Source organism: Hypanus sabinus, chromosome 10 (assembly GCF_030144855.1).
Source record: "Hypanus sabinus isolate sHypSab1 chromosome 10, sHypSab1.hap1, whole genome shotgun sequence".
NCBI classification, from domain to species: domain Eukaryota; kingdom Metazoa; phylum Chordata; class Chondrichthyes; order Myliobatiformes; family Dasyatidae; genus Hypanus; species Hypanus sabinus.
The window spans coordinates 49,220,950-49,238,907 of record NC_082715.1 but is presented as its reverse complement, the minus strand read 5'-3'; the positions used below and the strand labels follow the sequence as shown (position 1 = coordinate 49,238,907).

Genomic DNA, 17,958 nt, shown 5'->3' with positions numbered 1-17,958 from the left:
AATGTAATTTCGTTTTCTCTGCAGGAGTTCATCAATTTCATAAATGCAACACATTATAGTTTGTTTATACATAGCATAAAGGCAAAAAAAACCCGTTGTATGCAGTGTTATTTCATTTTGTGGCTCCCAGTGTTTTCTGTGGGAAATGGGTCCATATTGGCTCTTTCAGTGGTAAACGTTGCCGACCCCTGCTCTAGGAGGATCTCAATGCATGACACATCAAACCTTGAAGTGGATGGGCTACAGCAGCAAAAGATCATACAGGATTGCAGTCCTGTGCCTAATAAAGTGGCCACTAAGTGTATATTAACTATTTGGATATGAGAGTATTAGGTTTGATTAGTAAACATTAATGACATGAAAATATGGTGTGTTTGATATCGTGAAAGATGGTCTTTGGGTAAAGAATGACACTGGTCAGTAAATGAAAATCAAAAGATATCAGAAACTGAAACAAAAACAGCAAATACTAGAAAAACTCAGACCATCATGCCTGTCTATACTAATACTATTTGCTTGGATTAATTCCATTTCCCTCTATACTGAATCCAGTATCTGTTGAGATGCTCCTTAAATATTGTTTCTATTCCTACCTCTACCACCTCTTCCGGCAACTCATTCCACATACTAACTACTTTTTGTGTGCAAAACTTTACCCCTTTGATCACTTTAAACTTACTTCTTTTAACCTTAAATTTGTGCCTCTCTAGTTTTAGATGTCCTAGCTTGGGAAAAAAAGGATACTGGTTACCTATGCTGAGGATGTTCTACGAGTCTGTGGTGGCCAGTGCTATCATGTTTGCTGTTGTGTGCTGGGGCAGCAGGCTGAGGGTAGCAGACACCAACAGAATCAACAAACTCATAAGGCCAGTGATGTTGTGGGGGTGGAACTGGGCTCTCTGACGGTGGTGTCTGAAAAGAGGATGCTGTCCAAGTTGCATGCCATCTTGGACAATGTCTCCCATCCACTCCATAATGTACTGGTTAGGCATAGGATTTACATTCAGCCAGAGACTCTTTCCACTGAGATGCAACACTGAGTGTCGTGGGAAGTCATTCCTGCCTGTGGTCATCAAACTTTACAACTCCTCCCTCAGAATGTCAGACAGCTTGAGCCAAGAAGCTGGTCCTGTACTAATTTCCACTTGGCATAATTTACTTATTACTTAATTATTTATGGTTTTATATTGCTATAATTCTACACTATTCTTGGTTGGTGCGACTGTAACAAAACCCAATTTCCCTCGGGATCAATAAAGTATGTCTGTCTGTCTGTCTATCCTCTCTCTGCTTTTCATAAATATATATACCCTTATCATATCACTTCACAGTTTCTTTTTCTCCAAGGAATTTGACTTGCTAATGGTAAAGCTAAGCCATGATTAAATGGCAGACCATACTTGATGGGCCAAATGGCCTAATTCTGCTCCTATCTATTGTGGTCTTATGGTAATAATAGGAAAAACAACTTGAATTACAGTAAACACGAGGAAATCTACCGTCTGGGTAGCCTCCAGCCTGATGGCAAGAACATTGACTTCTCTAACTTCTGTTAATGCCCCTCCTCCCCTTCTTACCCCATCCTTGATATATTTAGTTTTTTTTTCTCTCTGCCCATCACTCTGCCTGTTCTCCATCTCCCTCTGGTGCTCCCCTCCCTCTTTCTTTCTCCCTAGGCCTACTGTCCCATGAATCCTTTCCCTTCTCCAACTCTGTATCCCTTTTGCCAATCACCTTTCCAGCTCTCAGCTTTACCCCACCCACTCCAGTCTTCTATCATTTCGCATTTCTCCGTCCCCCTCCTACTTTCAAATTTCTTACTATCTTTCCTTTCAGTTAGTCCTGATGAAAGGTCTCGGTCCGAAATGTTGACAGTGCTTCTCCCTGTAGATGCTGCCTGGCCTGCTGCGTTCCACCAGCATTTTGTGTGTGTTGCATGAATTAGACTAAATGTCTAGTTGCAAGAAAGTTTGTGAACCCTTTGCAGTTAATTGGTTTTCTGTATTAACTACTCATAATACATGGTTTAATCTTCATCTAAATCACAGTAAAAGACAAACACATTTGCCTAAACTAATAACACCAACAATTGTACTTTTCATTTGTTCATTGAACACATTGTCTAATCATTCACAGTCCAGGCTGGAAAAAATGTGAACCCTTGTATTTAATAACTGGTAGAACCTCCTGTAGCTGCTGATCAGACATGCAGAACAGCAAGGAGGAATTTTAGACCATGCCTCTAAAAAAAACCATTTCAGTTCACCACTATTTTTGGAATACCTTGTATGAGTAACCCTCTTCAGGTCATTCCACAACATTTCAGTTGAGTTAAGGTCTGGATTCTGACTTGGCCATTCCAAAACATGAATTTTCTTCTTTTGAAACCATTCTGTTGTTGATTTACTCTTGCCTTTTGGATCATTAAATTGTTACATCATCCACCTTCTATTAACCTTCAGGTGATGGACTGCTACCCGGACATTCTCTTGTAAAATGTCTTGACACAATTTTATATTAATTGTTCCCTCAATGATTGCTAGCTGTCCAGGCCCTGAGGCCAAACCATGATGCTCCTTCCACCATGCTTCCCAGTTGGGATAAGGTTTTGGTATTGGTGTGCAGTGCCCTTTTTCCCTGAAACATAGTGGTGTGCATTTCTGCTATAAAGTTCAACTTTTGTCTCATCTGTCCACAGAACATTGTCCCAGAAGTGTTGTGGATCATCCAGGTGGTCTTCTGCAAATTGAGACATGCAGCAATTTTTTTTCGAGAGCAGTGATTTCCTCTGTGGTGTTCTTCCATGACCATGATCCCTGTTCAGTGTTTTTCTTACAGTGCGCACATGATTAGAGGTTTTAACAAGTTCTAGGGATTCCTGTAGGGCTTTTGTTGTTACCCTTGGGTTCTTCTTCACTTCCTTCAGCATTGCACATGTTGCTGTTGCTGTGATCTTTGCAGGACACCCACTCCTAGAGAGAGTAGTGACAGTACTAAATTTCCTCCATTTGTAGACAATTTCTCTTACTGTGGACTGATGAACATGCAGGTCTTTAGAAAAGCTTTTGTAGCCTTTTTCAACTTCACGCATCTCTACAATTCTTCTAAGGTCCTCTGAAATTTGTTTTGATTGAGGCATGGTGCACATAAACAGATTTTTCTTGAGAAGAGCAGACTTGTCAGTTACCTGTCTGTCTTTTTTATACAGCAGGGCACCTATGCTTCCGATTTCATCTCATTGATTGGAACATCTGACTATTGTGTTTGCCTATTATTGTGACTTAGATGAAGATCAGACCACATTTTATGAGTAACTAATGAAGAAAACCAGGTAATTGCAAAGGGTTCAAAAACTTACATGCAATTTTATGTATATATGTATGTGTGTAGTTTACTTTGTTTACTTTGATCTTGTGCAGTAGCCCCCCCACCCCCCATACCAGACGGCGATGCAGCCAGTTAGAGTGCTCTTCACAATAAAAACTAGAAATTTTTGAGAGTTATTGGAGGTGTGATTGGCAACTAAATATTCCTGGATTTTGTTGCTTCGGGTATGATAGAATCAGAGGGACAAGAGGGGGAGGTGTTGCATTGCTTGTCAGAGAAAATACTACAGCGGTGCTCTGGCAGGATAGATTAGATAGCTCATCTAGGGAGGCTATTTGGGTGGAGTTGAGGAATGGGAAAGGTGTAGTAACACTTATAGAGATGTATTATAGACCACCTAATGGGGAGCGAGAATTGGAGGAGCAAATTTGTAAGGAGATAGCAGATATTTGCAGTAAGCACAAGGTTGTGATTGTGGGAGATTTTAATTTTCCACACGTAGACTGGGAAGCCCATTCTGTAAAAGGGCTGGATGGTTTGGAGTTTGTAACATGTGCGCAGGATAGTTTTTTGCAGCAAAACATAGAGGTACCGACTAGAGAAGGGGCAGTGTTGGATCTCCTGTTAGGGAATGAGATAGGTCAGGTGATGGAGGTATGTGTTGGGGAGCACTTCGGGTCCAGTGATCACAATGCCATTAGTTTCAATATAATTATGGAGAAGGATAGGACTGGACCCAGGGTTGAGATTTTTGATTGGAGAAAGGCTAACTTTGAGGAGATGCGAAAGGATTTAAAAGGGTTGGATTGGGATAATTTGCTTTATGGGAAGGCTGTAATAGAGAAATGGAGGTCATTTAAAGGTGAAGTTTTGAGGGTACAGTATCTTCATGTTTCTGTTAGGTTGAAAGGAAAGGTTAAAAGTTTGAGGGAGCCATGGTTTTCAAGGGATATTGGAAACTTGGTTCGGAAAAAAAGAGACATCTACAATAAATATAGGCAGCATGGAGTAAATGAGGTGCTCGAGGAATATAAAGAATGTAAAAAGAATCTTAAGAAAGAAATTAGAAAAGCTGAAAGAAGATACGAAGTTGCTTTGGCAAGCAAGGTGAAGGTAAATCCAAAGGGTTTCTACAGCTATATTAATAGCAAAAGGACAGTGAGGGATAAAATTGTTCGCTTAGAGAATCAGCTATGTGTGGAGCCAAAAGACATGGGGGAGATTTTGAACAATTTCTTTTCTTCGGTATTCACTAAGGAGAAGGATATTGAATTGTGTAAGGTAAGGGAAACAAGTAGGGAAGTAGGAAACTATGATGATTAAAGAAGAGGAAATACTGGTGCTTTTAAGGAATGTAAAAGTGGATAAATCTCCGGGTCCTAAGAGAAGTTAGTGTAGAAATATCAGGGGCTCTGACAGAAATATTTCAAATGTCATTAGAAATGAGGATGGTGCCAGAGGATTGACGTATTGCTCATGTGGTTCCATTGTTTAAAAAGGGTTCTAAGAGTAAACCTAGCAATTATAGGCCTGTCAGTTTGACGTCAGTGGTGGGTAAATTAATGGAAAATATTCTTAGAGGTGGTATATATAATGATCTGGATAAACAGAGTCTGATTAGGAACAGTCAACATGGATTTGTGCGTGGAAGGTCATGTTTGACAAATCTTATTGATTTTTTTGAAGAAATTACTAGGAAAGTTGACAAGGGTAAAGCAGTGGATGTTGTCTATATGGACTTCATTAAGGCCTTTGACAAGGTTCCGCATGGAAGGTTAGTTAGGAAGGTTCAATCTTTATGTTAATATTGAAGTAGTAAAATGGATTCAACAGTGGTTGGATGGGAGATGCCAGAGAGTAGTGGTGGCTAACTGTTTGTCAGGTTGGAGGCCAGTGACTAGTGGTGTGCCTCAGGGATCTGTACTGGGTCCAATTTGTTTGTCATATACATTAATGATCTGGTTGATGGGGTGGTAAATTGGATTAGTAAGTATGCAGATGATACTAAGATAGGTGGCGTTATGGATAATGAAGTAGATTTTCTAAGCTTGCAGAGAGATTTAGGCCAATTAGAAGAGTGGGCTGAAAGATGGCAGATGGAGTTTAATGCTGATAAGTATGATGTTCTACATTTTGGTAGGAATAATCAAAATAAGACATACATGGTAAATGGTAGGGCATTGAAGAATGCAGTAGAACAGAGTGATCTAGGAATAATGGTGTATAGTTCCCTGAAGGTGGAATCTCATGTGGATAGGGTGGTGAAGAAAGCTTTTGGTATGCTGGCCTTTACAAATCAGAGCATTGAGTATAGGAGTTGGGATGTAATGTTAAAATTGTACAGGGCATTGGTAGGGAGTATTGTGTGCAGTTCTGGTCACCGAATTACAGGAAAGATGTCAACAAAATAGAGAGAGTACAGAGGACATTTACTAGAATGTTACCTGGGTTTGAGCACCTAAGTTACAGGGAAAGATTGAACTAGTTAGGTCTTTATTTTTTGGAGCGTAGAAGGTTGAAGGGGGACTTGATAGAAGTAGTTAAAATTATGTGGGGGATAGATAGTGTTGACGTTGATAGGCTTTTTCCATTGAGAGCAGGGGAGATGGGGACGTCACATGATGACGTAGGATCGAGATGTGGGAATCTAGCTCTCCCGTAAAAACCTAGTAAAATAGTGTTTAAGTGAAGAAAAGTTAGTAAATACTTTCTAAAAACTACTTTTAAGCAACTCAGGATCATTTTTAGATATGCCTCCTAAACAGAAACAGAAGAGACCTACTACTTTGAAGATAGCCTGAGTTGGAAAAGAACAAGGCCCGACCATTATGATGGAGCCCCGTGCTCAGGTTGGACCTCTTCTCGGTGAAATGCATTTAGCCACTGGCAGTGAAGAACAGGAAACTGCGACAATATCAACAGTCTCCAAAAAAAGCAGCAGGAACTGCACATGCGTGAAGAAAAGGGTATGCACAAACAGATGCAAACCAAACTACAAGTTCCAGCTGCAATTGAAAGTGAAAGTGAACCGGAAGTAGAAGCGGAGTCTCTGGACAACACAGATGAGGAAGAAGAGGAACTGGAAGAAATCAAAAAGAGAGGACCTTCTGAAGACATAAGAGAAGCTTTGATACAAATAATGTATGAATTAAAAGCAATAAAGATTACGCTTGATAAAGTTGTGAAAAAATAGGAGAAAACGGATAAGAAAGTTAAAAAGCTGGAACAAATAACGGGAGACACAAATGGAATATAATATCCTTGCCTGGACATCAGAAAGAAAACAGTTGCTGAAAAAAGTGGATGTGCTTGAAAATTTTCGCGGATAAAATAATATTAAGATTGTTGGTCTTAAAGAAGGTATAGAAGGAGAAGATCCAATACAATTCTTTCAAAAATGGATCCCAGAGACTTTGGAAATGGAAGAAGGAGGTCACTTAATTGAAATCGAAAGGGCCCATAGAGCTTTAAGACCAAAACCCCAACAAGATCAAAATCCAGGATCAATCGTGATAAAATGCTTAAGATATCAAGATAAAGAAAGGATTCTGAAGGCAGCTGCTCAAGGTGCCAGAAAGAGAAATGAGCCATTGATGATAGAAGGGAAAAGAGTTTTTTTCTATCCTAATATAAGTTATAACCTTTTGAAGAGGAGGAAGGAATTTAACCCAGTGAAAAAAATCTTATGGGAAAAGGGTTATAAATTTATGTTATGCTACCCAGCAACGCTGGTAATTTTTTTGGATGTTGAAGAAAGAAGATTTTTTACTGATTATAGGAAAGCAGAGGAGTTTGCACAAGAACTTCCAAATATTCGCTAGACACAATAAAGAATTTATGGAAATGAGATGGATTAAAGATGAAGACAGACTGGGAATGGATTTGATGGATATATAAGGGTAGAAGAATATATAATAATATAAATATATAAATATATTTTAACTATACGATAGAAGGGGATGAAGGTAAAAATTTAAATATTAATCAGGAGTAGTGATATTAATTTTTTTCCTTCTCTTATATGTGTTTTTTTATTACGGGGGAGCTGGAGGAACTTCTGATCGATTGCTACGGAATTCACGTGTGTAATGGCAATTGCCTTGACCCGTAAAACAGAGGGGTAATGTTGTGATTTTTTCTATTCACAACATTAGTAGGGGGGTATTTTGTTATTTTTTTTAATAATTTATCTTTTTTCTACTTTTCTTTCTTTGCCTGGATAATCGGTGGCGGGGGGGGGGGGGGAGACACATAGCAACATGGAGGATCTTAAAGAGATTCCCCAAGGTACTATAAAAGCTGAGATATTATATACTGTTATAGATTGGAGTAACCTTGTTAAAACAATGACTAATTTACTGAATTTTTAAAGTTTTAATGTTAAATGTGCTTAATGGACCTGTGATAAGAAAAAGTTAAGAAAATGAAAGTAGATATAGCATTTTTGCAGGAAACACATTTAACAGAGGCAGAACATCAGAAATTAAGGAGAGATTGGGTCGGGAATGTTATTGCAGCTTCATTCAATTCAAAGGCGAGGGGAGTTGCAATTTTGGTTAATAAAACCTTACCAATTAAAATACAAAATGTATTAATTGATTCTGCAGGGAGATATGTGATCATACGTTGTCAATTTTTTTTTGAGTTATGGACTCTTATGAATATTTATGCACCAAATGAAAATGATACAAAATTTATACAAGAAACTTTTTTGAATTTGGCCGATACACATGATAAAATATTAATAGGTGGAGATTTTAACTTTTATTTAGATCCAGTTTTAGATAGATCAACTAAGGCTATTACACAATCAAAAGTAGTAAAACTAACTTTATCATTGATGAAAGATTTAAATTTGTTTGCTATATGGAGAAGAATTAATCCAAGAGAAAGAGATTATTCATTTTATGCAAATAGATGTAAAACTTATTCAGGAATAGATTTTTTTCTATTATCAGCGAATATTCAAGATAGAGTGAAAAGTATGGAATACAAAGCGAGAATACTGTCAGATCATTCCCCTTTGATAATGATAATGATGGATAAGGAAGAATTGATTTACAGATGGAGATTTAATTCAATATTATTAAGGCAACAAGATTTTTGTGATTTTATGGAAAAACAGATTCAGTTTTTTTTAGATTCAAATTCCCATTCAGTTGATGATAAATTTGTATTATGGGAAGCAATGAAAGCATATTTGAGGGGCCAGATAATAAGTTATACCTCTAAAATTAAGAAAGAATATATGGTAGAAATGGATCAATTGGAAAAAGTGATTGTAAAATTAGAAAAAGAATCTCAAAGATATATGACAGAAGAAAAAAGAAGACAATTTGTTAATAAGAAGTTACAATATAACACACTCCAGACATACCGAACAGAAAAAGCAATTATGAGAACTAAGTAGCGATATTATGAATTAGGTGAAAGATCACACAAGATTCTTGCTTGGCAGTTGAAAACAGAGCAGGCTTCCAAAACGATAAACACAATTAGAACAAGTGCAAATAAAATTACTTATAAACCTTTAGAAATTAATGAAACCTTTAAAAAAATTTATTCTGAATTATATCAATCTGAATCACAAAATGATGTTGATGAGATAGAAAGATTTCTATCACAAATAATTCTTCCAAAATTGAATTCGGAAGAACACAAGGGATTAGATATGCCTTTTACATTAAAAGAGGTTGAAGAAGCCCTAGGATCACTTCAGAATAATAAATCTCCAGGAGAGGATGGTTTTCCACCTGAATTTTACTAGAAGTTTAAAGATTTATTAATCCCTCCTTTTATGGAGTTAATATATCAAGCGGAAAGAATACATAAACTTCCAGAATCTTTTTTGACAGCGATTCTAACAGTATTACCAAAAAAAGATAGAAATCCTTTAAAATCAACATCATATAGGCCTATTTCTTTGTTGAATAGGGACTATAAAATAATAGCAAAAATTTTATGTAATAGATTATCTAAATATTTACCAAAATTAATACATATGGATCAAACAGGATTTTTTAAAAATAGACAATCGGCAGATAATGTAACTCGGTTACTTAATATAATTCACTTGGCATAAAAGAGGGATGAAATGAGTGTGGCAGTTGCTCTAGATGCAGAAAAAGCATTTGATAGATTGGAATGGGATTTTTTATTTAAAGTATTGGAAAAATATGGATTAGGAGAATTTTTTATAATGGATTAAAACCTTAAATATTAGTCCTAAAGCTAAAGTAGTGACGAATGGCCAAATTTCAGCCCCATTTCAATTAACAAGGTCAACTAGACAAGGTTGCCCATTATCACCTGCTCTATTTGTACTAGAGTAGACCCTTTAGCTGAATTAATTAGAACTGATTCAGATATTATGGGTTTTAAAGTTAATCGGGAGGAATATAAGATTAATCTATCTGCTGAGGATGTTCTGATTTATTTAATAAACCTATTACATTCGTTGCATAAATTATCTTTTAGGTTGGAAGAATATGGGAAAATATCAGGGTATAAAGTAAATTTGGATAAAAGTGAAATTTTACCCCTTACTAAAGGAGATTACAGTCAATGTCGACTAGTAACTCAATTTAGATGGCCGATAAATGGTATAAAATATTTAGGTATAAGTGTTGATAATGATATTAAGAATTTATATAAATTAAATTAATTGCCATTATTGAAAAATATTTAAGAAGATCTTGATAAATGGATGATGATACCAGTAACATTAGTAGGTAGAGTCAATGCTGTAAAAATGAATATATTTCCTAGATTACGGTATTTATTTCAAACACTACCAATACAAATACCGCAGAAATTTTTTCAAGAAGTTAAATAAAGGTATGAGGAAGTTACTTTGGAAAGGTAAGATCTCAAGAATATCATTGAAAAAATTGACATGTAAATTTGACCTAGGAGGGTTACAACTCCTAAATTTTAAGAATTATTATAAAGCAATTCAACTTCGATTCATTTTGTCTTTTTTTGATCAAGATAAACCGGCATGGATTAGAATAGAGTTAGATAAGATAGGAGTAAATATACCAGAAGATTTTAAATATAAATGGGAATCTAAATGGATACGGGAAAAGAAAGAATCCCTTATATTAAAACATTTAATTGATTTATGGAGTAAGATAAATGTTGATGATGAGATGAAGAAATCTTTATTAGCAAAGAGACCTTTAATTCAAAATAGACTCATTCCTTTTACAATGGATAACCAACTTTTATATAACTGGTTTCAAAAAGGGATTAGATATATAGGAGATTGTTTTGAGGGAGGTATATTGATGTCATTTGATCAATTAAAGAACAAATATAAAATATCAAATAACACTCTTTTCTGTTATTTTCAATTAAAGAGCAATTTAAGAGATAAACTGGGTCATACAATGTTAATGCCAAAACCTAATGAAATAGAAACTTTAATTCAAGAAGGAAAAATTAAAAAATTTATGTCTTGTATGTATAATTTGATTCAAAAACAGACAATTAAACCAGAAATCCATAAGTCAAGACAAAAATGGGAAACTGATTTGAATATTAAAATTGATGAAACAAATTGGTCAAGACTATGTCTTGATAGTATGACAAATACAAAAAATGTCAAGACTTCGGTTAGTACAATATAATTTTTTACATCAACTATATATTACACTACAAAAAATAATTAGATTAAATCCAAATTTATCTGATCGATGTAATCAAGACATTGATACTTTTTTACATTCTACTTGGTCCTGTGCCAAAATTTAACCTTTTTGGATAAATTTGAAGAGTTTTATTGGAACAAATTATCAGAATACAACTTCCACATAACCCAATATTATTTTTATTAGGTGATAGTGAAGAGATAAAACCAAAACTCAAATTGAACAAATACCAGAAAGAATTTATAAAAATTGCTTTGGCAGTAGCCAAAAAGACTATTGGATTTGCTTGGAAATCAGATTCATACTTAACTATGGACCATTGGAAATTTTCAGTAATTTTTAATAATGAAATTTTTAGCTGCATTCCACTTGAAAAAATTACCTATAATTTAAGAAATAAATATGACATATTTCTGAAAATTTGGCACCCTTATTTACAAAAAAAAGGATTAAATATATAGGTGCTCCGAAGATACTTGTTCACCCGGTAATTTGACATTCCACAGTCTCTCTCTCTCCCTAATAGGGTAAAAGGATGTCCCCATTTCACAGCAAGAGGAGAGACATAACAAAACAACTCGCTGATTTATGGTGTTAAAAGTATGTTGCGTCGCTTTTTCTGCACCGGTCTTCTTGGCTGCATCCTTGGCATATTGAAAAGCAACCTGTCATGAGGTCCCAAGAGCGGGTCCCATTTCCACAAAAAACTCAAGTCAGTGTGTAATTCCATGCCAGGGTCTTCAAAAGAACCTTGAAAGGAGAAAAAAAGAAATATCAAAGATAAAAATAGTGCTGTTTCCAAAGATGCAAGCAAAGGAGTTGCCATTAGATGCCATCACCCTCCTAAACTCTGCCCACTCAAATTGGTAGTGTAATGAATTCTCCAGTGAACCCATTGAGTTTCAAGAGGACAGGGGAGTTCTGAGCCAGGTGTGTTAAAGGGGACCATGGGGAATTGGGACACCAGTGTGTCAAAGAGAACATGGGAATTGAGAGCCCTGCCCTTCATTGAGAGCATGGGAACTAGGAATCCTGTACATCAGCAGGAGCGTGAGAACTGAGAGCCCTCTGCATAAGTGGAAGTGTCGGATCTGGGAGCCCTCTGCTTCTGCATGATAGTGGGAACTGGGAGCCCTATATGTCTGTGGGTACGTCTGAACTGGGAGCCCTGTGCCTCTGCCAGAGTGTTTGACTGGAGGGTTTGAATTGGGAGCACTGTTTGTCTGCTGGAGTGCTTGAATTGGAAACTCTGTGTTTTATATAGAGCATAAGCACTGGAACCCTGCTGTTTGAAAGGGAGTGCAAGTGCTATGGTTTTCTTTGTTAAGTGTGAGTACAGAAATCAGGTGCCAAACCACTGGAATTTTCAAACAATGGGATGGCAGATTGTTAAAGTCTTAATGTTTAGTGTTTGAAATGGGTATGGTGCTGGAATGGTGCAATCATTTGCTCCTAACTGTTGCTTCTTTTTGTTAGGATTATTCAATATTGTAACATCTTTTTCTAATTCTGGCCAACAAATGAAAGGAAAAATAAACTTGTGTAATGACATCAAGCAATGTCTTTGGTATTTAGACTATATGGCCATATGACATTTATTATCCCTCTCAACCCCATTTTCCTGCCTTCTCCCCATAACTTTTGATGCCCTGACTAATCAACAACCTATAAACCAATGACTTAGCCTCTACAGCAGTCTGTGGCAATGAATTCCACAGATTCTCCATTCTCTAGCTCAAGGAATTCCTTATTTTCTGTTTTTAAATGGACATCCCTGTTTTCTGAGGCTGTGCCCTCTGGTACATACTAGACTCACCCACTGTTGGAATATGGGGGCCCTTGTTAAGCAACCTCATTTGTGGCACTTTGTCAAAGGCCTTCTGAAACTCCAAGCAAGCAACATCCACTGGCTCTCCATTGTCTACCCTGCCTCTTGTTTCTTCAAAGAATTCAGTCAAATTTGTCATGTAGGATTTCCCCTTAAGGAAACCATGCAAACTTCAGCCTACTTTATCATATGCCTCCGAATATCCTGAAAGTTCAACCTTAATAATGGATTCCAGTATCTTCCCAACCATTGAAGTCAGGCTCACTGGTATATAACTTCCTTTCTTCTGCTTCTTAAAGAGCAGTGATATTTGAAATTCAAAGTAACTAGTTTCTTTTTAAAAGATTTGTCATTTTGATTGCAGGTAGAAATTACTCTGTATCCTATAAGTCAATTCTTGGATTATCTCTCCTCTTGGTGACTCTTGATTTTCTTTTGCCTGTGTTGTAGCAATTGCATTATTGCTTGGAGTAATCCTTGTCGTTTTGGTTAGTACTGTGACAAAGAAAGAATAAATAATAAATTTATGCTGTGTGTTGAAAAACATTGGCATTTGTTCCTTTCTCATAACCTAGCAGACTATATAATTATAATGACACAGGAGGAGTTCATTTGACTTTCTGATTCTATCCAGCTCTTTACACAGTAATATAGTTTCATTTCTCAGTACCCTTTCCCAGCATTTTCCCCATGGCCATGCAATTATTTTCTCTGAAAGTCTGTCCTGTTCATTTTGAAAGCCCTAGTAGATCGTTTTCACCACCCTTCAAAGCAGTTCCAATTAATCACTCTGCAGAAAAATACTTTATGATACACATGGTAAACAATTGTGAAGGAATATACAGCAATAACAGCTGTAGCTGTAAAGATAGATTGTGCAACAAAAGGATGTGGGTACTAGTTTGACTCTGAGTCTTTCTGTTTAAACAAGTCATTTTGCAAGAAAGTGTGACATGATTTTAAAAAGAAGTTATCTCCAGTATATTTAACTATTTGGTTGAAGAAGCATAATATCTGAAAACTTTGGTCAGTTAATGTTTCAACAAACATTAAAACAACATCAGATTGTCAGTTCAAGCATAAAAATTGCTTAAGAAACACCAGATACAAGACTACTTTTTTTTTCTTTATTTACACCTATTTTAAAAGCCATTATTTAAGAGTACTATTCAGGAATACAGCAAATTCTGGTTAATTGGGACAGATCAGGACCAGCACATTTTGGCCCAATTAAGCAGCTGCCACAATTAGCTGAAGTTTCATGAAAATAGTTTAAAAGGTATGGAAAAAGTCAAACTAGGTAACAAATTAGGTATTTAAATGAAATACAGATCAAATTAGAGCCTATCAATACTACAATACCACAAAAAACTATATTAGTTCCTAATGTTTATTGATGGAGAAATTCATCAGGTGTATGCTATGGTTTTTTTCAATGATTGTAAATGAACAAAATCAGCCCAGACACCTGGAGCAGATAACGGACTGCCTTTATACAATGCTTTCGATGATTGCATCTTCTAAATCTTCATTTTCATTGTAACATTCAAGATGATTGTCGATACCTTCAAATTCTCTGCAGTTCCTAACTTGTTGAAGTAGTGAAAGCTTTTCATTTTCACTTCCAGCCATTTCTGGTATCTTCAAGCCTGAATGCTTGAAATTGCTGTGTGCAAAACAGTTCTTAATTGCCTTACTGCTTATTTCTCACCCGTTATCAGTGCCAAAAATCACTGACTTTTGAACATAAACACACACAACAGACATTATTTAAAAATTGTTTGCTCTAAGTACCGTGTGGTGACTACTGGCCACACAACTGCACATGACTGATTCAGTTAGACATAGTTTGGCAGCAGTCTTCTACCCCATTTAAATGAAGGAAATCACAACAATTTTCTCGATCAGTTTTTGTTCTTTAAGAGAGGTGTCCGAAATAAACAGGCCCTATTAATCGATAGCCCAATTAACCTTTGAAATAGCTACTAAGCTATTTCTTTCAAGTTAAAATTATTGTAATGATAGAAGTTAAATGAATTTAATCAATATTATCCCTGAATAATTTGGATTTTCCTGATTTTTGGATCCAATAGTTTCTGTATTGTCCAACAGAAAGTATTATACGTGCTCAGCAGTTATTAATGAACCTTGGAGAAGGGAAGAGTTAATTCCTCAATTGGATGTCTTTTGATCAGAACTGCAATCAGAAAAGTTTATACTTCAGACTTTTAGAAAAGGGAGAGGAGACAGAAGAAGGGGAATTGACATCTGAGTGGTAAAGGCCCAATTTCAGTACGTGATCAACAGTTATTTGGAATTTATTCCATTCTTGTAATATTCTATCTATTATTGGATTTCTTTCTTTTTCAATACTTCTATTAATTTCTTACATAAAAGAATACAGAGTACAGTAAGATATATAATATATATCGATTACAATATATTGAAATTGCAGATGAAGTGTAATTACCCCAAATCCATATAACCATATAAATTAAATTTAAACTTAAAATTGAAAAGAAATAATTTTATTATACAAAAAATCTAGACCCACTACCAGACAAAAAAAAAAACGGCTGTTTGGTTAAAAAAAACAAAAGGAAAAAATCCTTAACATATAGTAAAACATATTATTAGCCAACATATGTGCTTAATAGCAAATCAAAGATTTTGATAGTAATTCAAAAAAGGTCCCCACGATGTTAAAAAAAAATCTTGTCTAGATTCAGAAATTGAACAGCGAAACTTCTCTAAATTTAAGCGAGACATAACATCATGTAACCAATCAGTATGAGTAGGAGGAGTGGCATCCTTCCACTTAAGCAACAATGCCCTCCTGGCTATAAGAGAAATAAAGGCCAAAATATGCAAATCATGTGAACCAAAATAATATAATTTCCTCCAACAATACCAAATAAGGCAGTCAAAGGATTAGGTTTAAAATTTACTTTAAAAAAGTACAAAGTTTGAAATAATTCCTTCCAATATTTTTCAAGACTCGGAGAAGTCCAAAACATATGGATTCGTGAAGCTTCTCCGTTATTACATCTATCACAATAGGGAGGTATAACCAAATAAAACCAAGACAGCTTATCTTTAGACATATGGGGTCTATGAACCACTTTAAATTGTAGAAGGGAATGACGGGCACATAACGATGAGGTAATGACCAATTAAAAAATTTCATTCCAAGTGTCCTCAGGATTTGAAATCTGTATATCTTGTTCCCAAAGATTTTTAATTTTATTTAAAGGAATATTTTTCATTCCCAACAATGTACCATAAATATTAGATATAGATGCATTATGGAAGGGTTTTAAATTAAAAATTATATCAAGTAAATTTTTAATAGATTCTTTTGATTCTATTATATCATATATAGAATAATAAAATTTCTTGATTAAATAAAGTTCATCTTCAAAAAGCTAAAAAGAATGGAGGTTTAGCCTTACTCAATTTTAGGTTTTATTACTGGGCAGTCAATATATGGAATCTTACGTTTTGGTTATATTAATCGAGAGGACTGTTCAGTCTGGGTTTCTGTAGAAGCTAACTCTTAATAAATTTTCTATCATTTCTCTTCTCAAATCCTCAATTTCTTTATCTTTAAGTAATTTAACTGATAATTTTGTAGGTAAGCACGCTTTGAGGATTTGGGTACAATTTACAAAATATTTTGGTTTATTGAGTTTTTCACTTTCCAGTCCCATTTTTTCTAACTTTTTTTTAAACCTATGTCTGATGTAGTTTTTAAAGAGTGGAATAGATTGGGTATTAAATGTTCTCATGATTTGTTGGAGATAGTCTGTCTTCATTTGAACAACTGACAATTAAGTTTATAGTCTACGGAGAATTCACTTTTTTCAATATTTACAAATTAGAGACTTTATGCATTCTCAAGTACATATATTTCTTAAAAGTCCAGATAAATATTTACTTGATATAATTTTTAATTTGAAACCCTTCTATAATGCATCTATATCTAATATTATTGGATTTCTATGAATTTTCTTTTTAACATTTCTTTGATGTACTTGATCATTTAATGTACATTTTATTATAGTTGCCCAATAATTTCACTTGATATTCCATTCAGTACTGATTTTACATCGTGGTTTTTGACTCTGACATAATTTTATCTTAACAGCAAATTATTTTTCATTTGATAATTGCTAGACAATAAAATTGGAAAGGAAATTTTAGCCAAAACAAAAGCGTGTTTATTGATGAGTTTGGTTTGAGAAGATGTTAATTTGAAGTGTTTGTTTGCACCGAAAGCATTTTTATTCAATGCTATTTGACCTGAATATGTTGGCTGGGAAGAGAAAAACTTTGTTCAAGTAGTTTGCATAAGATTTGTTTTTAAATGTATGGCCACCCTTATTATACAACATAAAATATATATCTTTTATTACAGCAGGATCCTGGTAATGATGAAACTAGTTTGAGTGATTGTCAGGCAGAACCACCTGCAAAGCTTAGGCGAAGGAATGCAGATCCAGTTTCTAGTGATATTTCAACTGAACATAGCCCCCATAACAGTGGACCAGCAGAAGAATGGTGTGGCTCAACGAGGCAATCCAGGTCAGTTGCATTAGCTCTGCTTTTTGTGTGAAAGCATTGGGTGACAAAGCTTATTTTAGTCCATTATTATGTGTAATATATTTACTATCATTTTATAAATTTGTGGATGTGCTTCGAAAATACCCTTTAACTTCGAATTTTCAAGTTTGGCTTGGGAAGTGATTGTTTGGTCCATAGGTATTAATCGGTATCCAATGTGGATAAAATACAGTACTTTTCATTTCTAGCCTGGCCCTCAACTTCTTTTTCACTGTAAATATCCCTGTAAAATTATCTTTTATTATCTGTTTTCTACCACCATCACAGTGAATCAAAATTTCAAGTTTTTAATACCTCCTGTATTTTTTAATAATGAATTGCACAATAACTATATAATACTTCAAATTTTATGGAAGCATCCAAACCAAGGTTAACATTTTTGATTTAATATACTCAGCAATATTAATAAATAACTGCTTTCTCAGGTGTATTACACATGTACTTTCTTTTATAAACTTGAATCAGCCACTCCACTAACTTGCTCACGTGATTTCAGTTAAAAATAAACACAGCTGTGTACACTTGTCA

At 35.1% G+C, this 17,958-nt stretch overlaps 1 protein-coding gene across 2 annotated transcripts in view; it reads left to right on the top strand.

The window, feature by feature from the left end:
* The window catches only part of atad2b (ATPase family AAA domain containing 2B), a 208,399-nt gene that overhangs the window by 74,333 nt on the left and 116,108 nt on the right, over positions 1-17,958 (top strand). Inside the window, exon 2 of one of the 2 annotated variants that reach the window (XM_059981809.1) lies at positions 17,228-17,391. In XM_059981809.1, coding sequence (XP_059837792.1) covers positions 17,228-17,391 — 164 coding nt within the window. Of the gene's footprint in view, positions 1-17,224; positions 17,392-17,958 lie in introns of both variants that reach the window. The other variant, XM_059981808.1, reaches the window with a different exon arrangement.